The sequence below is a fragment of the Antennarius striatus genome, chromosome 2 (genome assembly GCF_040054535.1).
Source record: "Antennarius striatus isolate MH-2024 chromosome 2, ASM4005453v1, whole genome shotgun sequence".
Lineage (NCBI taxonomy): Eukaryota > Metazoa > Chordata > Actinopteri > Lophiiformes > Antennariidae > Antennarius > Antennarius striatus.
Genome location: NC_090777.1, coordinates 16289652 through 16314442, shown reverse-complemented (window position 1 = coordinate 16314442; position 24791 = coordinate 16289652). Strand labels below are relative to the sequence as shown.

At 41.0% G+C, this 24791-nt stretch overlaps 2 protein-coding genes across 3 annotated transcripts; one reads left to right on the top strand and one right to left on the bottom strand.

Moving 5' to 3' along the window:
- Window positions 1-5573: 5573 nt before the first annotated feature.
- ppih (peptidylprolyl isomerase H (cyclophilin H)) lies at window positions 5574-23643 on the bottom strand. The gene is made up of 9 exons (XM_068334280.1): window positions 23477-23643; window positions 14296-14360; window positions 14182-14205; window positions 12372-12416; window positions 9956-9998; window positions 8764-8856; window positions 7677-7764; window positions 7518-7558; window positions 5574-7369 (listed from the first exon to the last, which is right to left on the bottom strand). Exons 1-9 carry the CDS (start codon window positions 23630-23632, stop codon window positions 7301-7303), a joined length of 624 nt encoding a protein of 207 aa, XP_068190381.1. The 5' UTR covers window positions 23633-23643; the 3' UTR covers window positions 5574-7300.
- Window positions 14964-18077, top strand: si:dkeyp-100a1.6 (probable G-protein coupled receptor 160). 2 transcript variants are annotated; one of them, XM_068342734.1, is made up of 2 exons: window positions 14964-15086; window positions 16406-18077. In XM_068342734.1, the coding sequence occupies exon 2, from the start codon at window positions 16497-16499 to the stop codon at window positions 17544-17546; it is 1050 nt and encodes a 349-aa protein (XP_068198835.1). In that variant the 5' UTR covers window positions 14964-15086; window positions 16406-16496; the 3' UTR covers window positions 17547-18077. The 2 variants fall into 2 exon arrangements, with proteins under 2 accessions (XP_068198835.1, XP_068198828.1); XM_068342727.1 differs by lacking the exon at window positions 14964-15086 and adding an exon at window positions 15742-15855.
- Window positions 23644-24791: the final 1148 nt, after the last annotated feature.

Below are 24791 nucleotides of genomic sequence, written 5' to 3'. Positions count from 1 at the left end.
ACTTTAAAATAATTTGAGAAAAACACACAAGGATTTGATTTAATGTAGCCGCAAGAGGGCACAAGCCAGTCTTTTTGTGCCGGTCTCAATCCCAGATAAATACAGAGGGTTGTGCTAGGAAGGGCATCCGACATACAACTTTTGCCAAATCAAACATGCAAATCTATGACTTCCATACTGGATCAGTCGAGGCCTGATCTAACAACGACCGCCATCTGTGCTGTTCACCTACAGGGTGCTGGTGGAAATTGGACTACTGTTGGTCGAAGCAGGAGAGGAGGAAAGTGTGTTTGTAGGAAGAGAGAGAAGATGAACACCAAGAGCATAGGACTGAGAGTAGGGATGTTGAATTTTGTAACTATAACAGGAAGAGATAAAGAGTTGGTTGACATGATGCAGAGGAAGAAGGTAGACATAATGTATGTCCAGGACACCAGGTGGAAAGGTAGCAAGGTTAGAAGTTTAGGAGCAGGGTTCAAGTTGTTCTATCATGGTGTAGATAGGAAGAGAAATGGAGTAGGAGTTATCTTGAAGGGGGAGTTTGTTAGAATTGTCCTGGAGGTAAAATGAGTGTCAGATAGAGTGGTGAGTCTGAAGCTGGAAATCGAAGGTGTGATGTTCAATGCTGTTAGTGGGTATGCTCCATACGTAGAACGTGAGCTGGAAGAAAAGGAGAAAATATGGTTGGACTTTGATGAAGTGATGCAGAGCATACCTAGAAGTCATAGAGTTGTCATTGGTTCCATACTTCAATGGACATGTTGATGCAGGAAACAGAGGTGATGAGGAGGTGATGGGCAGGTTTGGTATCCAGGAGAGGAATGCAGAAGGACAGATGGTGGTTGACTTTGCAAAAAGGATGGAAATGGCTATAGTGAATACTTTCTTCCAGAAGAGGCAGGAACATAGGGTGTCCTAAAGGACTGGAGGTAGGAGCACACAGGTAGACTGCATCTTGTGTAGACGGTGTAATCTAAAGGAGATCAGTGACTGCAAAGTAGTGGTAGGCGAGAGTGTAGCCAAACAGCATAGGATGGTGGTGTGTAGGATGAGTCTGGTGGTGAGGAAGATGAAAAGGGCAAAGGCAGAGCACAGGACAAAATAGTGGAAACTGAAAAAGGAAGAATGTTGCATGACTTTTAAGAAGGAGTTAAGACAGGCTCTGGGTGGTCAGGAGGTGCTTCCAGATGACTGGATAACTACAGCTAATATGATCAGGGAGACAGGTAGGAGAGTACTTGGTGTGTCATTTGGAAGGAAAGTAGATAAAGAGACTTGGTGGTGGAATGAGGAGGTACAGGAGTGTATACAGAGAAAGAGGTTAGCTAAGAAGAAGTGGGACACTGGGAGGACTGAGAAGAGTAGACAGGAGTACAGGGAAATGCAGCGTAAGGTGAAATTAGAGGCCAAAAAAGGGGCTTATGTTGAATTGTTTGCTAGGTTGGACAGTAATGAGGGAGAGACGGATATATACAGGTTGGCAAGACAGAGTGACAGAGATGGGAAGCACATGCAGCAGGTTAGGGTGATTAAGGATAGGGATGGAAGTCTAGTGACAGGTGCCAGTAGTGTGATGGGAAGATGGAAAGAGTACTTTGAAGAGTTGATGAACGAGGAAAATGAGAGATAACAAAGACTAGAAGAGGTGGCTGTTGTGGACAAGGAAGTAGCAAAGATAAGTCCGGATGAAGTGAGGAGGTCATTGAAGAGGATCAAGAGTGGAAAGGCACTTGGTCCTGATGATTTACCCGTGGAGATATGGAAGTGTCTAGGAGAGGTGGCAGTGGAGTCTCTCACTGGGTTGTTAGATAGGATCTTAGATAGTGAGAAAATGCCTGAGGAATGGAGGAGAAGTGTGCTGATGCCCATTTTTAAGAACAAGAGAGATGTGCAGAGTTGAGGCAACTACAGAGGAATGAAGCTGATGAGCCATACAATGACATTATGGGAAAGAGTCGGGCAGGAGTGAGCATTTGTGAATAGCAGTAAGGTTTTGTGCCAAAAAAAGAGTACTACAGATGCAGTATTTGCTTTGAGGATGTTAATATAGAAGTACAGAGAAGGCCAGAGGGAGCTGCATTGTGTTTTTGTAGATCTGGAGAAAGCTTATGACAGGGTGCCCAGAAATGAACTGTGGTATTGTATGAGGAAGTCTGGAGTGGCAGAGAAGTATGTTAGAGTGGTGCAGGACATGTATGAGGACTCTAAGACAGTGGTGAGGTGTGCTGTAGGTGTGACAGAGGAATTTAAGGTGGTGGTGGGACTGCATCAGGGATCCACTCTGAGCCCTTTTTCGCTATGGTGATGGACAGGCTGACAGACGAGGTAAGAAAGGAATGTCCATGGACTATGATGATGGCAGATGACATTGTGATCTGCAGTGAGAGCAGGGAACAGGTGGAGGAGAAGCTAGAGAGGTGGAGGTTTGTCCTGGAAAGGAGAGGAATGAAGGTTAGCCGCAGTAAGACAGAGTACATGTGCGTGAATGAGAGGGACCCAAGTGGAAAAGTGAGATTACAGGGAGAAGAGATCAAGAAGGTGGAGGATTTTAAGTACTTAGGGTCAACAGTCCAGAGCAATGCTGAATGTGAAAAAGAGGTGAAAAAGCATGTGCAGGCAGGATGGTACGGGTGGAGAAAAGTGTCAGGTGTGACGTGTAATTGAAGAGTTTCAGGTGGAATGAAAGGAAAGGTGTACAAAACTGTGGTGAGACCAGTGATGTTGTTTGGTCTAGAGCAGTGGTTCTTAACCTTGCTGGAGGTACCAAACCCTGCCGGTTTCATATGCTCACTCACCGAACCCTTCTTTCGTAAAAAAAAACCTAAACTTTTTTCAAATTTAAGACATAAGTATATATTTTACTGGTGTATTTAATGAATTTTGCATTAATGTTACCTTTTTCAAAGAACAAAACTAAGACAGTGCATGAACTCACGTGAATTGACCTACCTGCAAATCAGTGTGATTTCTGCTGTTGTTATTGAGAGACCAGTTCAGATATGCGTGGCTTCACCTTGGCAAGTGCTATTCTTATGTCATTTTCACAGCAAAGTCTGTTTCTTTTGTTTTCTATGCAGCTTAAGGAAGTGTTCCTTTATTTTTGCCAGTGTGAGACTAGAGTTGCTCAACTTGACATTGCAAATCATGCAGAACGCCCCTATCACGTTCCGTTATACAGTACATGTAAATTCACGTTGCACATGTTTGTCCAACCACTTTCATTTTTCGCCCAGCATAGTTACTATGAATTAAAATATTAAGAAAGCAATCAGATGACGGACCATCATGAAAGTAGAGGTAAGATCTTAAACCTGAGCCCACAGGCCGGGTTGGGCTCAAAATGTCAATCAATCAACTTTTATTTATATAGTGCTTAATCACATCTGAAGACATTTCAAAGCACTTTACAGATAGAAAGACAAATGTCAATAATTATGGTCGGATCGGGCTTTAACACCTGTGGGCTCGGGTCAGGTCGGGCTGGATTTTTTGACCCGATCTTATCTCTACATGGCAAGCATAAATCGACTACTGAGTGCGCAAAATCCCATGTAGCACAGGTAGGCTAATCGATGTAGCGTCACGTGATCTCCTGCAGCCAGTGATGGCTAAGGGGGGCGTCTTATCACGAACTTACCGGTGTGTCAAACGCACACAGTGATTCGTGTATGTTTGGCAAAAACATCTGACACATCGTGTCGGGTGTTTTGTCTTGACCTCCGTCTATTCCGAACCCCTGAGACCGACTCACCGAACCCCTAGGGTTCGGTCGAACCCAGGTTAAGAACCACTGGTCTAGAGATAGTGTCACTGAGGATAAGACAAGAGACAGAGTGGGAGGTAGCAGAGATGAAGATGTTGAGGTTCTCTTTGGGAGTGACCAGGATAGATAGGATCAGGAACGGGTACATCAGAGGGACAGCACGTTCAGAGGTTTTAGAGATAAAGTCAGAGAGGCCAGACTGAGATGGTTTGGACATGTCCAGAGGAGAGATAGGGAATATATTGGTAGAAGGATGCTGAGTTTTGAACAGCCAGGCAGGAGGCCTTGAGGAAGACTAAAGAGGAGGTTTATGGATGTAGTGAAAGAGGACATGAAGATAGTTGGTGCGAGGGAAGAGGATGCAGAAGACAGGATTAGTTGGAGGCAACTGATTCGCTGTGGCGATCCCTGAAGCGAAAAGCCGAAAGGAGAAGAAGACGCAAGGACTTGATTTGATGTAATTAATTGATGTAAGTAATTGGATGGGCATAGTAACTCTTTAGACTCATTTCGTTGAGCAACTTTCACATCAACAATGTGACAAGGGTGGTTGGGGGCCAGAGGGTTGCTGGTTCAAGGCCCACTGGGACCAAAAAGTTTGGAGTGTGAACTGGCGCTGCCAAGGTGCTCTTGAGCAAAGCACTGTCCCCTTACAAATTGCTTATTGGGACAAACCACAAAGGAGCTGCCCGCCGCTCTACCTCTCATCTGCATGCTTACCGGGCCCTTACACACACACACACACACACACACACTTTAACTCTAAGTGTTAAAATAATCTACCTTAAACCCTACGGGGATTAATGAAGTTGATTTCTGTCTTTCTTGAATGATATTCATCTGTTGAGATTTGAATTTGAAATTTGGAATAAAATTGTCTCAGAAACCTTGGAAAATAAGTTGCACATTGGAATCCGACCTAGCTTTGTATGAAAATGTGTGACTTATCACTACTGAGATTGATATCACTCTTGATTCTTATATTACTCACCTACGTGCACTGAACTTGGATCTGTCAAAACTACAAAGGAATGGTCTCATTAAAGACAAAACCGCTTTCAATAGTTTATCTCAGGAAACATTACAACCATGATGAACCATGTCCTTCACAATTTTAACAGAGGATGAAACTGTATTTTCATCTTTCAGGTACTGGTAATGTGCAAGTTCACAGGGAAAGCATTTAAAATGCTGATAAATTTTAAGCATGTAAAAAAAACCTTAAAAATCACTTCCATCAGCAACCAGCAGACAGACCCAGACTAAGTGTGAGACAACCCCACCACGGCCCCCCATTCATTGTCATGTTAATGCTCCACTGGCACTGTTTATGGGCATTGGCTGATTTGTAGAGCTTGGTGTTGATGGCCAAGCCTGGTTCTCCCACACAAAGATGGGCTTTAGCATTGACCTCAGAAAGCCTCCCCATGATGAGACCCCCTCCTACAAACAAAAAAAAACCTTCTTCCTGCATCCATTAGAACAGTCTGCATCTGAAAGGATTCTTTTGTGCCAAGAGAAGGAGGTCCAAGGCAGAAGAGGGACAGGGTGGATGAGGGAGGGGTCTGTTGGCTAGGATTTGTATGGGTGGCTGCAGGAAGAGGAGGTATCCATAAGTTTAGCAGATTTGCTTGGTACTGAACAGAGCAATGGAGGACTTGTGTCTTTCACTGTAAAGCAGGGAATGCCTTTGCTCAAACACAAGAAGAACAGAGATAATCACCAGTCACCAATTCATAGCCAAATTATTGACAATGTAAAGTCCCTCATCAATAAATCAAGCCAAAACAATGTTTTTTATTGTCAGAAACTGAATGTGATATGAAAGTGGCTATGTAAATTAGCATACAAAAACCACAGTAGCATTAAATGCAGACTTGAATTTGATAAAAATAATTACAATGCTGTTCCTTTTAAGAAGAGACTTTATATTGATCTAAGCCCTTTAAAAAATGCATAGCAACTGCATCAGTATGTGATTTGTACTCCATACCTTTGGTTGGCCTACAGTGGTGCATAATTCTGAATATATGCCATTCAGATGACCAGCCTTCAGTCACCATAAAATCATATTTCAATGGAAAACAGACAGAGGATTTGTCGAAAACTCAAAGTACTTTCAAATCCGGCTCCATCCCAGTCATTCTCCTTGACTCCAGTGTCTCGAGCTGGTGTGTGTGAATGTGAATGTAAGCTTGGTGGTGGTCAGAGAGGCTGTCGGCGCAGATTGGCAGCCATGTTTCTGATAGTCCACCTCAGGGCAGCCGTGATTACAGATGTAGCTGACCAGCATTGGTGTGACTGTGGTGTGAATGAATAATGGTCTCAGTGTAATCTGCTCTGAGTGCTTATGAAAGCACAAAATCTAAATCCAGCCTATTATAATTATTATGTATCTTGGTAAATCAATTCCTAAACAAATTGTGCAGCTATAATACAGTTTGTGAGATGTACGCTGCACAATATTGTGCATGTTTTCAGTATTGTAATAAATATATTTTGTGACAATACTTGACAGCAGTTAAAATTCACTACTGTAAGCATTTTGTCAAAATCAATTACACATACTTAGTTTAAATAATATATAATGGAGTGTAATGTATTTGGAGTGTACCAAAAAGAAACAAGTTCTTCTGAAAAAATTAGCGTTTAGTCCATTTCATCAATAAGGTACACATTTACATGCTCCGAACAGTTTACACTTTCAGAAAAAAACTATCATGACAGAACCGCAAGCCAATCAGATCACTAAATAAACTCAATTCTCTACAACGTACATATTTTGACTTGTTAAAGCAAAAAATGTCAGAACCAAAACATCACAGGTTCATAAACTAAAACTAGTAGCACATTGTCCAAAGCTGTTTAAATCAATCCACTGGACTTGAAGAAAGTTTCTTGAAGAGGTTTCATCGCTCATCCAAGAGGCCTCTTCAGTTCTTAAGTCCAGTGGATTGTTTTAAACAGCTTTGGATAACCACGACCATCAATTTACATACATTTTTGAAGTGCTGCTCAATTACATTAGACAAAATTTCAGCTTGATATTTAATGTTCATCAAATCTATATGCAAAACCTGCCATGGTGGCAGGGGCAGAAGGCTGGTGTCTTCTCTGGTGGCAAGTTACAAAGATTTTTCCTAATGAAACAACCAATCAAGTGACCAAAGAACCAAGGTCCAAGGATTGATCCTGTCTCAACACATTTCAGCCAAACAGCTGAATTGTAAACAAAAAACAACTTTGAAAATATTAACAAAAACTCCCAGACTTCCTCCAAAATTTTTGGGATGTAAAAAAATTTATTCATCACATATGATACACTAAACTATAAGAATTTCTCAAAAAAAGTCCAACTTTCTTTAATGACGGGGTACACATTCACATTTTAGAAAGGAATTTCTTCTTCTTCTTTGTAATATATGGTTTCTTTCGATACCATATATTAATTACATCCTGTCAGTATCTAAACCCACCTCAAATGTGAAATCTTTTATGAGAATTCAGAATCTGAAAGCAATCATGAAGTAAGTTGGGTCACATCTCTCCACATTGTGAGATAACGATGGGGAGCTTGGGTTTGTTGTTGGGTCCAGTAGGAGCATTCTGTTAGGAGAAAGAAAGGCTGACTGCAAATTACATGAACTCAGATCAGATCGGAAGCATTCAATCCTTCAGTAATTTTGTTCCCTGAAGAATGTACAATAACCAATAAAAATAATTCCTATAAATCAATGTTACATTGAGAATTTACCTCAATTTTTCTCATGATCAACAAGCCGTCAATGACCTTTCCTGAAAGAAAAAAATTCAAGCAAAAAAAAAAATCAACAAAAAAACCCTTAATTTAACTCAAAAAGGAAAAAGACCAATAAATATATTTGAGTAAACAATTAATATTGTAGCCACTCACCAAAAACAACATGCTTCCCATCAAGCCAGTCACATTTAGTGCAGGTAATGAAAAATTGACAGCCATTTGTCCCTGGACCACTGTTTGCCTGAGTGAGGCACACAGAAAAAATGGTAATATTACAACAAATTAGTCTTAATTATGGTCGATTCACAGGAATGAAGGAAAAAGGTAACTGTATTGGTTTTACCATCCCAGAGCATCATAGGAAATCAGATAACATTTTTTGATTACAATTTAAAATGGGCTGCCATGTGTTATGGCAATAAAGCACAGCAGCTCCATCAATGGTTTCTCCCTCCTCTGCAACCTGTACAGTTAGGAGTGTGAGTCTGTTACTATGGTTACAAAGACGCTCTCTAAAATCTCATCATTTCCATTACGGTTAGAAAGTTATTGTACTCAGGCTAAATAGTGAATTAAACTGGGAAGACATTCTGGTTAGATTTCATCTCCTGATATAAGGTGTAACATCCGGAGTTCGACACAACCCTGATCAATCAAATTTAACAATAGCACTAATTATTTATTTGACATGATTATTATGACCACAACCCCTTATATTGTACCGAGTAGGAGAAGGCGTACTCATAACATACACTTGTTGAATCTGTTGAAATATTGAACACGACAAAAAACTAAATGTAAAAGTTGATTTTAATATAAATCACCCATTTAAGACTGATATCCTACCAGGCTAACACATTACAGCATTTAGTTATCTCACAACATATCTAGTTTACCGGTGAAACCAGTTAATTCTACACCTACTTATTATTAGGGGAATGGAAAATGATCTTATGTGTGAAAGCCAGATAAAGGGATCAGCTTTACAGCACAGTAGAGTGGTAACTTTTTTTATTTGCCTTTAATGGTATATATGGTATAAGAGGTGAACAAAAACAGAAGAAATAAGAGTAGTGGATTGTACTTAAACAGGATTTCACTTGTGTTTTGCAACACAAGGCAACATTCACACTTCATCTTCATCATCACCCAGTGTTGTTAAACAATGGGTGATTTTCATTTGTGACAGTAATGGAATAACATTTTAAATCCTCATATGAACACTGATGCACAAGCTTACCATAGCAAAAAGACCAGGGGATGAATGCCTGAGATCAAAGTTTTCATCAGCAAAAGGACCCCTGTAGATGCTGCAGATGCCAGTTCCATCACCCTTCATCAAAAACAAAAGTTAACATGGCAGTTCGAGACTGCAACATTCAGCGACACCCCTGAATTCAAAAATTTACCCTGACCTACTTTCATAGGTCAGGGTCATTTAATAAAAGACTCATCATCCAACATGTAACTGGTGTGTTCTATTTGTCATGAGGTTTCAGAGATGTGTACCTGCAAATGTATAAAAGTCAAAATGTGACTTTGACCTAGTTTTTCAAGGTCAAGGTTGTGATCTAATTTTGATACCCTTGTTTCATCTTCCTATCTTATCCGGTTCCAGAGATAGGTGCAAAAATATCTCAGGACAGATCAAAGCTAATGCTTTGATCTATGGTCTTACTCACACTGGTCTTCTCCCTCGTCTTTCTATCTTATCCGGTTCCTGAGTGTACAAAAGTTGAAATATGACCATGACCTACTTTTCTCAAAGTCAAGGTCATCATCTCATTTTCATCCCCTTTGCCGCCCGAGTAATGTATTTTTTCTCTCATCTTTCTATCTGCAACGGTTGTGAAGATATTTGATGGACGAATGGACGGACGAATGGACGGACGGATGGACGAACACACGAACACTGACAATTACATCACCGCTTCACAGGATGTACAGTAATAAGGCAGGGTTCACCCTCAGTTTAAATATGCAATAATTCAGCAGTCCAGCGGGAGGCGGTAGACGGCAGAAGTCTTGTCAACATACTGTATATGGAAGACACACACCCTTGATGGTGACTTGAATACGTCAAACTTTTGAAGCAACTTTTTACATTTTTTAACTGAATGAAAAACTGATTTACCTCTTTACACATTCAGAACTATCAAATATTCCACTCAAAGAGATACTTGCCGCAGTGAAAAATGTTGGTCTCTGTAATTCACAACTTAATTTTATCTTTACCCCATTCTATCCTCTCAGGTTATGTTTAACACTCTGTTAAAATTGCTACAGGGAAATGATTACAGTCAGCTTACTATATTTACCAATTTGCTTGATAAAAATTTGGACAGTAATTGATTTTAACACTCAGTTCAGTTGTAATGCAGAAACTGTGATGTTGTGTGCGTGTGTGTGTGTGTGTGTGTGTCTGTACTCACATTAACAAAGTCCCCTCCTTGTATCATAAAGTCTTTAATAACCCTACCAAAAAAAACAACAACAAAAAAAACCATTCCATTCATTATTTTTGCTGACAAAAGCTGCAATCAGAACATTTTCAGTCACTCAGTTTGACATGTCAGACTCGTTGATGCAGCGCCTCAACATGTGCTTTGACAATATTCTGTAAAATAATACAACATAAAAACCAAGAAGTAGTGAATGGGTCTGACCCTTATTGTGTGCTGTTACTGTTTTGTCTAAATATTGTTTTTTTTAACCATGTTTTAATAATTATTTGAATACCTTTGAATCTTTGACCTAACTTTTGAATAAGCAGTTTCAGCTAGAGTTTAACCTTAAGTTAAAATCAAGCATGTTTTTTTTTCTATCCCACAGTAGTGTGTTATTATCAATGGTCATTATGGAGTAAAAGAAACTTTAATGGTGACTTGAATCCTTGCAACTGAAGCGAATGAGTAACTTTTAAATGTTATGCCCAACCAGACAGAATAAAACAATTGAAAATCCATAGCTTTGATGGTTTTAAGTCAAATTAAGACCTTGCAAATACATTGAATGACTTTTATTTACGTCTTAAAGATGAACAGCTTTCTAAAAATGTGCACAATGATGCGTGGAACTCACTGAGTAACTGTTTTGCGAGCTCCCAGCCAACAATCAGCACCCTCTATGTTAGATCGATGTTCCTAATGTGTAACACTAAAAAGAGGCCAGGGCCAGACTTGATTTCTGGTAAACTCTTGAAAAACCGTGCAGATCATTTATGTCATATTTTTTCTGATCTTTTTAACTTGTCTCTTATCCAGCATAAGGTCCCAAAACTGTGGAAAGAGTCCATTGTTGTACCGATCGCAAAGAACAAAAACTCCAAAGGGCTCAATAACCTGAGGCCCGTGGCACTGACCTCAAAGGTAATGAATACATTTGAGCGACTGATGGAACATTTTCTCATGGACAAGGTTTAGAGCCAGCAATTTGCATATAGACAAAAAAAAGAGGGTTAAATGATGCTATCAGTCTAACTACTGTACCTGTATAAACACCTCAGGTCCATAAAAACCCATGCTAGGCTGTTATTTGTGGATTTTCCGTCAGCTTTTAATACGATTCAGCAACACATTGTAATTAACAAACTTCTTTCTATTGTTAGTCTTGATGTTAGAATGGCAGAATCGGTGTTTTATTTTTTAACTTGTGTGCACCAGGCAGTCAGACCCAATGGTATTTTATCTGAGAAGAAGTTGGCTCACCACAAGGGTGCGTACTATCTCCTTTTTTGTATATTTATACAAATGACTTCAGGTGTAATTTTAAGGACAGGCATATTTTGAAATTTGCTTATGACACTGTTTTCATCTGTCTGCTCCAGAATGGAGAGGGTGATCACGGACCTGTACTGTGATGCGACCATCACTACCTGAAGTTGAATGTTCAAAAAACAAACAAAAATCAAAGTTGAATCACAATTTTAATCCGCAAAAAGGGCCTGCAGGGACTATATTTCCTCCACAGACTGATCACTTTTAATGTGGACAATATTTTAATGATTTTATTTTATAAATCTTCTATTGACTTTTTAAATTGTCTGAAATTGTCAAAATGGACAGCAAAATAATCAGCATTCCGCAGCCCTCTCTGACAGATATTTACAAGCAGATTCTGCAAAAGGCGCAGTCAGTCCTGTCTTATGCTGACCATCCGCTCTCTTACAAATTTGTGTTTCCTCCATCGGGGTGGAGTTATAGGTTCCCCAGGGTGAAAAGCAACAGACTAAGATTTTTATTTGTTCCTAGAGCAATAAAAGCGCTTTACACTAACATAATAGCTGCACTGCACAGCAGCATTTTATTTATTTTAAGGCATGCTCTTATTTATTCTGGATACATTTTACTATTTTATTCTGCTGCAAATCCAATTTCCCATTGAGGGACAAAAAAGATCTGACCTGAACCGAACGAACTGCTCCAGGTTTGTTCGGTTCGGTTGTATCAGATCTGACCGATTTGAGGTTGACCTAATACAGATGTCATTGTGCAATTGTTGTTCAAGCATTTGAGACATTATCCCACAAATGTATCCAGATTATGAAACAAACCCCACCAGAATTCAATGAATTTTTGCATCACCACCAAAGACACTTGTTCAAAACCTTGTTGATTTACTCTACTAAAGGAAAAAAAGTGTGAAAGCAATACAACTTTTAATACCTCATCCAGATGCTATTATTTTATTCCAAGCCCAAGATCATACTTCATTAATTAGCCTCTAGCACCTGACATATAAAAGAAAAGCCAGAAAGCAAACATCCAAGGAGATTGTTTCAGCAGATGTAAAATAACCTGGAGAGTTTGGTGCTCTACTTGAATTACAATCACTGAAAAAGCGGCATACCTGTGGAATGTACACCCTTTGAAACCAATGGGGACGCCATCCCTCCTGTAGGAGAAAGGTTTGAAATGGGACAAAATAAATTAAGCATCAAATTCAAAAAACATTGTGTTGTAGTGTAAACTACACCTCACAAATCAATCTGCTGTGAGCTTGGAGAGGACATTTAAATGTCAATTGACATCATGGGAAGGCCAGGAATAAAGCTGTTCTGGTTCTGTTGAATGATTTTGTTGGGAATTGCCATTTAACAATGGAAACGACCACAAAACGCCTCTGCTTACACAAACATAGATAGCACAACACTTGTCTATCTAGTTCTTGTCTATCACATACTTTTCTGAACACAAGTACAGAACGAGCACAGCACATAGATACTGATACATGCGAGGCTGAGCCAGGGGGCTGGTGACTCAAGGACAGTCTAACCCAAGCACTATAAAGATCACGGCCAATGAACATTCGGGACTCTCCTCCAGAGGTTTGTTGCGGCGTCTGTTGGAGAGCCCAGCGCTGTATCCTCACCAACTTGTAAACTGCTGAACTTCTTCAGTAAACTCTTTTTATAATACAATTTGTCTCACTATTGAAGATATACCTCTCAACCGAGCTAAAGAACTGAAGAGGGTTTTGTTCAGAGCAAAACCCGAACAATTTCAAGTTCCACCCATATTTGGTCCTCCTGATAGCAGTATTGATTATTTATCATCAGCTTTTGACACTACAGTACATATTTCATACACACACAGACGGCCCATGCATATGTAACTGAGGGAGAGAGTGATGGGCAGTCATGTAGCGTAACAGAGCTCAGGGGTTAGGGCACATCAGCAGCGCTCAGGAGATGACTGACGCCTTTTGGGCTGAGCTACTGCCGCCGAGGAGTTGTCATACGCAAATTCAACCATGAAGGACCACAATTACCTACTAATATTTGAAATACTTTATTCCACAAGAGGATATTTAAACTATTTATTAATTACTATTATTCAGTTAATAATGGGATATGTCAGTATCTTATACTCAGCTGATATTCCCTGCCTCTATATCAGTAACGCAAAGCTGTTTAGTATAATTTGTTACAAGTGTTACTGTGCATATGTCATTTTACATTTGAATCTGCACAGATGTTAAAGATTCAAATTTCTACTACCAATGACTGCTGTATTCTTACATTATTAATTAATTGTTGCTCTGTAGTATGTTCTTAATTGTCTGGCAGAATCAGATCTTTTTTTCCCCACACAAAATAGCTTAATGCAATAAACCTTTCTTACAAAGTCTTAGGAGTTCTGTGTACTACCTAAAAGCAAATCAGAAAGGCAGAGTTGTGCTTGAACCCATCTGACTGCACCAAATCATGCCTTAGGGCAGTGTTTAGTAGTCACATAGTACAAGTACAATAGAGTTTTACAGATTTCTAGTATTTCAAAGAACTAATCAGTCTAAACTTAAGGGTTTATTTCCCAGCTGCTTGCTTCACTTCATTTACGTGCAGTACTCGTGCAGTGATACCGTCCCTGCACTTGCTTTGTCATACATATGCATATAAATAAAAGGCCTTCAAAAACCTGACTAGCCAGGTCTGCATGTGATTGAATAAATTAAGTTTCCCTGGTAAAAACATTTTATGTTCATCGGGTTTCTGTTTCCACACCCAGGAAGAGGAAAACATTGTTTAATAGTCAAGTATCAGGTTGCTCCCAAAGCCAGGACTACTCAGATGTTACAGAACAGGTTGTGGCTGCTTTACTCTCCAACATGGCCTAGTTGTGTCTGTGTGCAATCAAAGTACAGTTCTTCACAGCCTTACTTGAACTCTCCAGTGCAGAACTGCCTGTAAAAGATAAGAATATTGGGACTTATTAAACTACGATTTAAATATGTATCTGTGATATCACTGTTGTCTGGCAGTTTTTCTCTTTACCGAAAATTCTCAGCTGTCTTTGGAACCACATCGGCAAACAGCTCAATCTTCATTCGTCCAACATCCTGACAAAAGAAGACAACAAAAACAAAGACAAATATTTAAGCTTGGAGTGCATTTTCACAAAAAACAGGTCAGTTGAGCTTCAGGCTAACCTAGATTGAATAGACAGGAAGAGCGAGTTCCTGGTTCACAAAGATAATCAGGGGTATTGACATGCTTAGCTGGGCTAACCAGTAACATGACTTGACAAATGACTGACTTATCTGGGACTTCTTTTTGTCCATCTCGTTGTGCTCACTGCTTTGATATGAAACAAAATGAAATGAAATGTAATTAATTGCGTAACAGTTCTGTAAGCTTTCCCAGTCAAAAGTCATACAACCAACTAATTGAGAAGACGTCATAATCATGATGCAGTACATTAAATCCTCTACGAACAGTGTGATTGTGCATACAGTACGTACGGCAACGTTGGTGTCTGTCCACCCAGGCCTCCCACAAATCAAAGGGCCATGCCCATAGCTGACTGTTCGAACAATGTCCGTGTGTCTAACTGTGTGTGTAAACAATCTGTGGGTGCTGCTGTAAAAAGAGTGGTCTGTCTCACTGACATCACCACACAACTCCTTTCACTCGGTCTCCTGACTCGAGCAGCTACTGGATCTCCTGCCTTTTCTCTGTCTCAACAACACAGTCAGCCAACTAAGTTCATGTGTTGATGTGAAACAACCAAACGCAGGGCGCTGGATTTGCCTGGAATGCCATTGGCTGAAGTCAGTTCAGAACAGGTAAGATAATGGCATGTAATTATGCAGATTATAAATTATTTAGTTTAGAACGAAGTATGACACTTTTGAACTTTTTTGATGGACATGATGTAATATTCTATTATAGATTATTAGAATATGCTATTAAATTTTTTGTGTGGGACCCCCTTGAAGGATCCCTTTGGGTTTTAAAACCACTCCAGTAATTAGGGTAAAATAAAAAGTATTCAAAGGTTTATAATTGCTACTTACATTTTAAATTTTTATTGTCATATTAGGTTGAATTTACTATTGTTAAAACCCAGTGCCGCATCAAGCGTATTTCTGCATAAATAACTTCACCTATTTGTCTAAGTCTTCTTATACAAATAGAATCGGGTTCCTACATTCAACACCAGATGTCTGTTTCCCAGGACTCTAGTAATTCTATACATGAACACCAGCAGTCAGTGGGTATAGATTCAGCAGACATGAACCATCTCCACCTGTTACCTGTTACAGAACAGGAAGATCAACCAAAAAAAGATCTATGACTGCAGGATTAAATAGGACACCAACATGCAGGCTTCATTCAAAGTACAGAAGGTGTGGCCCATCAGTCTGTTTGCATTCACAATGGAAGGTGGAGCATAGGGAGACTTACTGACCAGGAACAACTGCACCAACAACACTCTGAGAAATCCTGACTCGGGCATGTCAGCGTTCTCTGGAACATACTTTTCATTTCTGTGGGAGTTAAGTGTCAAGATTTCTGTTGAGTTTCAAAGGACTTGGACAAACCTGACTGGAGGTACACACTTACCATTACAATCTAATTCTTGTTTTTAACTGTTGTGTAAAATTTATGTTAGAAAAGGGCAGAAACTGCTCTCCACAATTCAGGAAATTCAGACTGGGGCAACAGGTAAGCTTGAACAAAGCATATTTGTGAACTAATGTGGAATGGGGAAATCAACATTTCAGTTCCGAGTCAAGTGAGAATGCTGTTGATCCTTCACTATTTTCTTCACAAGTGCAAGTCGTGACATGCAACAGGACTATTATTTTAGGGTTGCTGCAAAGTCAGGGTACCAGATTCAAACGCTAACTGTCACTACTCAACCTGCACCTTTTTGGACAAACTTAAAATTCACTAAAAACCATGAACAAACAAAATACTTTTATTGTTTGAGCAGCTAAAAAAGTAGGAGTGGGGCATCCTTCATATTGGTATTAATGTTTACTATGAGATAAGATCTGCGAAGGATAAGGTAATGTTTCTTGACACATGCAGCTACATGTTTGTTCTTGTTTAACTGCATGGCCAAAGCTTCTTACCAATATCATCTTGTCTTTCACAGCATTTCCTGGAGCATCTTAGTATAAAACCGAAGAAATGCTACAATAACAAACGCTGACTGAGGTGATCGTGAAAAGCACCCATTTGTCAGAATGCAGGCCATTATAAGCCAATGGAGTGAGGAGCTTGGCTGTCAGTCAAACCTTGATAAATATGTGTTTCTCATGCTTTCCAAGTTTGGACTGGATGCAGCCGTCTTTTACTTCTGCTGTCGGAAGCTGTACACCTCCTTTTTAAATGTGTGCAGCCTGTCTATAGTCGTGGCCAACTTGGTAATGGTGTCCCTGTTAACAGCGGTGTGGTTTCTCGGGCCTGAGAAATCCCCCGTGACACTTTGCTTCCTCATGGTTAACGCATCGGCAACCTACGGAGCGCTGCCGCTGCCAATGATGTCCCTCGGTTTAATGGATTACTGTTTGGATGACATCTACTTCTGCAACCAGAGGACGTTCTACAAATACCTGAGAAACACAGTCTTTGTTTTGCTGTGCTGGATATTAGCTGTTGTCTACTCCCTTTCCACGGTTAAAGCAGAGCTGATGGAACTGGACAATATGTCATGGAGAAAGGCACTAGTGTGTGATGTAGAAGAGTCTGTACTAATTTCATACTTCACTTTGGTGCTTTTCATAGCAGTACTTTGTGCAACAGTGCCCTTTTGGCCAAATATTCCCCTGTGGCTGAAAGAGGCTGATAGGATAGCTGTGCTGAGAGAAGAACAGGATCCCCAGAAGAGCGACTTGTTTTACATCTCAGTCAACCTTACCAAGACAGAAGTCAGTGATAACAGTCAGGAGGAGACTGTCTGGCCACACCCACCTCTGTGGCTCGCCCTAACGCTAGGCTTCAGCTTGTTCTGGATGCCTTATCTCACCATGTCTGTGGCCTATATGGTCCTTGACTTTCGAGTGCCTGCCTATATCTCTGTTAACATTATGTGGTTAGAGTGCACCAACAGTTTACTCATTGGTATCATGTTCTGGAGAAAAAGCAACACATCAGGTCCATATAGTCATCTGCCCGAAAATGTGTGCTTATGGATTGTTTACTGGTACTTGAGTAAAGGAATGCAACATCATCAACTTCCTGTAGCTGTGTTCAACCCATCAAAAGGAAAGAAAAACAATCTGCTCTGGGTGTAATAAAATAATATAAGAAAGAGACTCAACACTTTGTGGAAGTGAGCCAACACTGAGTCGTTCATCTGCATGAATGTTGTTACATGTTTAAAATCACTTCTTCCCGAAATTAACCAAGCCTGGAGGCGCAAGTGTTTCTTTCACTGATTCCTCAAAACATAACAGTCAAAATGTTAACAAAAAACTGCCGGAACTCCTGATGTAACTCATTATTATTATGGAGAAAAGAGATTAAGGTTCATTAATATGCATTAATAAACGTTATTTGTACATATATTCAGGAATCAAGCAGCATGAGTCGACTTCTGTGCTCATATATATATGTACTGTATATATATTTTTTTCTTCTGTCATACAGGATTGTTCAAAGATAATTTTAGACTTGAATGAAATTACTATGGATTTTCATCCTGTTAATGGCCTGGTTTGATTTTCAGAATAGCCCAATAAATATTCAGAAATAAAGTTATTTTACTGAAAAAAAAACTAATAAGTGTAAGATTTACCCATAATTGTTGATATTATTGTCGACCACATGATATGAATGAAATTACTTGTTGACATCGGATCGCATGATTGAGGATATTGTCAAATTACATAAGGCCTTTTTAAAAAGGGAACGTTCATGCTGCGTCGTCAAACAGACATTCTGCATGTCTCCAAGATTGAAAAACAGCAGGACCGCCTTGTTTGGTTCATCGTTTCATTTTAATGAGTCCAAACTAACATTTAGAACACAAAATCACATAACAGTTTCATTCGGACCGCTTTTTCATTTGTTGGCCTGGTGCTCCTTTTCTGCCTCAATATTCTGATTGAATGCTAAAGAGAACTGATATGGTGTCAGCCTGTTCCACGCCTGACATACTTGTGGAGGTCAGGACAGCACCGAAATGCACATCTTATCAAGGCAGCAGAACCCTGGACACGCTAATGTAGTGTGAAGCAACACTAGCAGTTTTAATACAAGGAAGCTGCTCCCTTTGAACGGAAAACAGAATAATTTAGTTCAGTGTCAAACAAAAATGATGCTGTTGAATCACGTCACCTTTGAGAATTATACTTAGCCTGACTCTAATACACTGTCAAATGCAAACCCTGGAACACATTAATTGGAAAATGAATGTCTGCCGTCTGCAGTTGGTGAACACTAAAATCATGTGTACTGCTGCTATGCCAGTTCTAGTGATGTCAAGATGTGACATGAATACCTGCACGAGTCATACGCAATCAATGATGTTTCATTTACACATAATATAACAAAATAAACTGTGGCGTGTTTTGATCCTGAAACACAAAGAACCGGAATCGAAAATTGTAAAAAAAACAACAACAAAAAACAACAACAAACACTTCCAAAGAGCATCAATGTTATCATAATCCAATGACACCAAAATCTACTCATCGACCTACTCTGCAGCTAATTGTTTACAGACAAAGGGAAAACACAACGATCTCAAAAGTCAAACTTCAGTCCACCATGAAAGGCAACAGGCAGATGATATTCTTCACTGAGTCGAGCTTTGGTCATAGAGTCTGTGATGTCTGTGGCAGCTGAGAACCTTCAGGCTCCAGCCTGGCGAAAAGATGAAAATCTTGACTTATTTCTGGACATTGGCAAACCAACTGAACTGACTGCTATGTTCTTCAGGTGTTTAATCTAATGCCCTGTATTAGCTGACTTTTTTTTCATCCACTACAGTGAATTCATTCATTCATTTTCAATACCCGCTTCTGCCACTGTCACAGGGTTGCTGGAGCCTATCCTTGCGGACAGGGGGCGTGAGGCAGGGTAAACTCCAGGCATGACGCCAGTGCACCGCATAGCCACCTGGAGACAAACCCGCAAACACACTCACTGTGGGAGGGTGGAGGAGGAAGATAGCTTACTCATCTTTCACATGCTCATCTGCCTATATCAGTTCCTTTATTCAACTCATAGGGGCAGTGTAACATGTCTGTTAACTGTCATGAACTTTCAAAGAACAAAACTGACTCATCACAGCCAGTGCTGTGAGATGCTAGCTCTCCTGCTTGGGAAAGGGGATGTGACTCAGGAGATCTCTGCAGGTTTTCGCTGCAGCTTCAAGGAACAGCGGAAAATATACTTTTACAATAAAAACTGAAATAACCATTTGCCTGATTTGCCATGATTCTTAGGTAATACTAAAATGATTACTATGCCAACACATAAAAGCTATCTGAGAGCGTCTACGTTGAAAAAGTGAAGGAACTCAAACACAGAATGAATATGGAGATGTAACATCAATCATCGATTTGAGGTCAAAGCTAGTCAGGGTAGGTCAGGGTAAATTGCAGGATGTTGCAGCCTCTGACTGCCTTGGTTCCTAGTGGGTTTTTTTTGGTTGACAGAACAAAGCATCTTAATGCACTGAATGCCAGTCTTCAAGGAAAAAATGTAGGAATCAGCCAACAGAACCCTGCACCACGCATTTCCAGCTTTTGTAGAACGTCATGGTGGCGTTACAGGTGAACAACTGGTGTAGCATACAGCAGGCATCACGTCCTTCGCTGGTGAGTTAAACGAGGGATTTGGCTGCTATCAAAAAGGGCATATTGTTATTTTCCTCTCCTTTCACCGTGGACCCTGATGAGACCCCACCTCAGCTACAGCCTGAGTTGACAGAGCTTCAGTGTGATAGCGAGTGATGCACTAACACCTGGAGCTATATCATGTCTTTTTACCGGCAGCTGGATGACAGCAAGTTTCCAGAGATGCGCACATTTGCGAAGAAAATGTTGAGCTTGTTTGGGTCCATATATTTATGTGAGCAGACGTTCTTTGTTATGAACAAAAACGCTTTGAGATCAAGACTAAGTCACTCCCTCTTATGTGACAATTTAGGCAGGTATACTTTCTTCTTCTCCTCCGAGAGCTGCCACCTTATCATGGTGGGGGAGTTTGAGTGCCCGAATGATCCCAGGAGCTATGTTGTCAGGGGCTTAATGCTCCTGCCAGGGTCTCCCTTGGCAAACAGGTCCTGGGTGACAGGCCAGACGAAGAGCAGTACGAAAACCCCTATGATGGCTGTGCCTAGAAATTCTGTCCATAAAGATTATAAACAGAACCGGTGATAGAGGGCAGCCCTGCCGGAGTCCAACATGCACCTGGAACAGGTCTGACTTATTGCCGGCAATGCAAACCAAGCTCTGGCTTCGGTCATACAAGAACCGGACAGCCCTCAGCAAAGGGCTGTCCGGTCCCCATACTCCCGAAGCACTCCCCACAAGATACCACGAGGGACACGATCGAATGCTTTCTCCAGATCCACAAAACACATGTGGAGTGGTTGGGCAAACTCCCATGAACCCTCGAGCACTCGATAGAGAGCTGGTCCAGTGTTCCACGACCGGGACGAATACCACATTGTTCCTCCTGAATCCGCGGTTCGACTATAGGTCTAATCCTCCTCTCCAGGCCCCTCTAATAGACTTTCCCCGGGAGGCTGAGGAGTGTGATCCCCCTATAGCTGGAACACACCCTCCGGTCCCCCTTTTTTGAAAAGAGGGACCACAGCCCCGATCTGCCAATCCAGAGGTACTGTCCCCGACTGCCATGTGATGTTACAGAGACATGTCAACCATGACAGTCCCTGCACATCCAGAGACTTGAGGTACTCAGGGCAAATCTCATCCACCCCCGGTGATTTGCCACTGAGGAGTTTGGCAACCACCTCCGGGTTGGGGACCAGAGGATATCATCTCTGCTTTTTGCAGACATTGTTGTCCTGTTGGCCTCATCAAACCTGGACCTTCAGCGTGCACTGGGATGGTTTGCAGCTGAGTGTGACGCAAGTGAGATGAGGATCAGCACCTCTAAATCCGAGGCCATGGTTCTCGATCGGAAAAGGGCGGTGTGCCCTCTTCAGGTCAGTAGAGAGTCTTTGCCCCAAGTGGAGGAGTTTAAGTATCTTGGGGTCTTTTTCACGAGTGAGGGAAGGATGGAACGTGAGATTGACAGACGGATCGGTGCAGCTTCTGCAGTAATGCGGTCATTGTATAGGTCTGTTGTGGTGAAGAAGGAGCTGAGTCGTAAGACGAAGCTCTCCATTTACCGGTCAATCTACGTACTCTCACCTATCGTCACGAACTTTGGTTCATGACCAAAAGAACAAGATCCCGGATACAAGCGGCTGAAATGAGTTTCCTCCGTAAAGTGGCCAGGCGCACCCTTAGAGATAGGCTGAGGAGCTCAGTCACCAGGGAGGAGCTAGGAGTAGAGCCGCTGCTCCTCCACCTCGAGCGGAGCCAGCTGAGGTGGCTCGGGCATCTGTTCCGGATGCCTCCTGGATGCCTCCCTGGGGAGGTGTTTCGGGCATGTCCTACCGGGAGGAGACCTCGAAGAAGACCTAGGACACACTGGAGGGACTATGTCTCTCGGCTGGCCTGGAAATGCCTCTGGCTCCCCCCGGAGGAGCTGGAGGAAGTGTCTGGGCAGAAGGTAGTATGGTCAACCCTGCTGAGACTGTTGCCCCCGCGACCCGGCCCTGGATAAGCGGTAGATGATGGATGGATGGATGGATGGATGGATGGATGGATGGATGGATGGATGGATGCTTTCTTCTTCTCCCTTCCACTTTTCCCTTCAGGGGTTCCCACTGCGAATCAGTTGCCTCCATCTAACCCTGTCTTCTGCATCCTCTTTTGTCACACCAACTACCTTCTTGTACTGTTTCACTACATCAATAAACCTCCTCTTTGGTACTCTTAGGCATGTCTACAATATGTTCTGTTTTTCTAACAAAAATCAAAGCAACGTTGCTCAAATTTAGTATTGGGTGTGGTGGTGTCCAAAAGTATTTTTATGGGTTTAAGTATGATGAGTACGCAAGTCTAGTATTTAAGCAGAGAATGAAATTAACTGTAAATTGTCAGTTTGTAAATGTACAGGCTACAGATGGTTAGTTAATGCTGCAGCTTCTGGAAAAGTTCTGTTTAGCAACTGCTCTAGATCAAGATTGAAATTTAAGAGATCATTTGACCAAACTGATTTTACCTTAAAAGTTCAATTTTAAATTTCCAAGAAACAGAGATGATGCTCTTCAGTGCATGGGACGTGCGTACATTCAATTTCATTAGAAAGGCTAGGACAGTGGTTCTTAACCTGGGTTCGATCGAACCCTAGGGGTTCGGTGAGTCAGTCTCAGGGGTTCGGCAAGTCGGTCTCAGGGGTTCGGCAGAGACGGGGGTCAAGACAAAACACCCGACACATCGTGTTGGTGTGCAACGTGAATTTACATGTACTGTATAACGGAACGTGATGGGAGTCAGCGTTCTACATGATTTGCAATGTCAAGTTGAGCACCTCTTGTGTCGCACTGGCAAAAATAAAGGAATGCTTCCTTAAGCTGCGTGGAAAACAACAGAAACAGACTTTGCTGTGAAAATGACATAAGAATAGCACTTGCCAAGGTCAAGCTCCGCATAATCTGAACTGGTCTCTCAATAACAACAGAAGTCACACCGATTTGCAGGTAGGTCATTTCATGTGTCTCAGTTTTGTTATTTGAAAAAGGTGACATTAATGCACAATTCATTAAATACACCAGTAAAACATACTTATGTCTTGAAAAAAGTTGTTTGGTTTTTTTTTTTACTTAAGAAGGGTCAGTGAGTGAGCATATGAAACCGACAGGGTTCGGTACCTCCAACAAGGTTAAGAACCACTGGGCTACAACAAGTTTTCAGCGATGCACAAGGAGCCCTCAAAGGCTCAGGGCACCTAAAAAAAACAAGCTTTTATGCAATACGATGTATCAGTAATGTATTGCAATGTATTTCCAAATAACCAAAAATAACTCATAGACGTATTTATATAGGCCATAACTTTAAATCGATGTATTCCGAGATGAAGCATCAACGTGGGGTTAGAGAAATAAAGTAACCGCTGTTAGCTCCGCTGGTCTACCTACCTGTCCTCCGATTGTTATGTCGAAGAACACAACGGGATTGCTGTTATTCGACAGCTGGACAGACATTGGAACTGATATCCTGACTTTATACGAAATAAATGAGAAATACTTTATGAAAGAAAATGAATTGAAAGACCAAAACCGACTTCTGCACATGCGCAGCTACAATTAATGGCGCCTCACAGGAAACGTTGTACGGAATGCAGTAGGGGACAAAGTACAAGCTTTCGACAAAACGCAAAGGTGTTTTGCCGAGAGAACGAATGCCGTTCGAGGCCCTAGTGTACCTTAATAATACTGTACTTTGATTTTAGTTTACTAAAAATAACAAATTGTTTGGTATTTTTTGCTGCTGAATTTTTATGGCGTGACAATAAAAATCATCTTCCAAAATTGCCGTTCTAGTTTATTCGCGTAATTTAACGCTCTCCTGTACGAATTAAAGTTGTTTCAAACGTAATCATAAAAACAGTATTTGCATTGACATGCAAAGTAATGTGTCGTTTTTAGTTTTCAGATTTTTGCAAAACGAACAACGTTTCGTTAGTTTTCAACTGAAAAAGTAGGAAACATAAAATGTTGCTGTAAAAATGGTTCGTCTTACTGAATCCACTCTGGATTTACTATGTAGTCAACCTTCAGTCTTCAACGTCACAAGCAGGAAACATTACTGTGGAATAAAATATTTCCAATAGATACTTTATTAATCCCGGAGGAAATTGTATATATCCACTGCTCAGGCATTACATAACGAGTAATACTGGATAAACACCAGGAGAAAAAGAAACACTGACAATAACGATAACACTTCAGTGATATGAATTGGAAATTAAATTTTGGTCAGCAACGTTCACATTAAGGGACTGGTTATAATATTATCATAAAAATGTTAATTTGCAAATCACAACAGGGAAACTGCCCTGAAGTCGTTACTTGATGTCAAAAAGTACTAAAATTTTACGGGGCGTAGGGTCTCCAACTTTGACGCCCATCTTGGATTCAATGATCATCGTGGTGCACTTACACAGACTGGCCTATAGGTGGCGGTGTTTGGCGTGGCAACCCACCAGATGAGTGTTGGAGGCTGTAAATCAACGACCACCATCAAAACAATTATACAGTAGTGTACACATGAAAAATGGCTGTCCACAGTAGTGACCATCACGCATTACAGACAATACTTTTGAACCTTTGCAACCAACCAATTACTTGGAAGATGGACACCAGAAAAGCTTCATCAGGAAGTTGTAAGATGTTTAGGGCACGTCCACCTGTTTAAGATTCTGCATGACTTCCGACCAATTCAGCATCAATA

Coding starts and splice junctions, on each gene's coding strand:
- si:dkeyp-100a1.6 (XM_068342734.1), top strand. CDS start 16,497: ATGCAGGCCATTATAAGCCAATGGAGTGAGGAGCTTGGCTGTCAGTCA.
- ppih (XM_068334280.1), bottom strand. CDS start 23,632: ATGTGCAGAAGTCGGTTTTGGTCTTTCAATTCATTTTCTTTCATAAAG. Junction 9,999..12,371: donor AAAGGGTGTACATTCCACAG/GTATGCCGCTTT, acceptor TTTTTTTGGTAG/GGTTATTAAAGACTTTATGA. Junction 7,765..8,763: donor CCCCTGGTCTTTTTGCTATG/GTAAGCTTGTGC, acceptor TGCCTCACTCAG/GCAAACAGTGGTCCAGGGAC.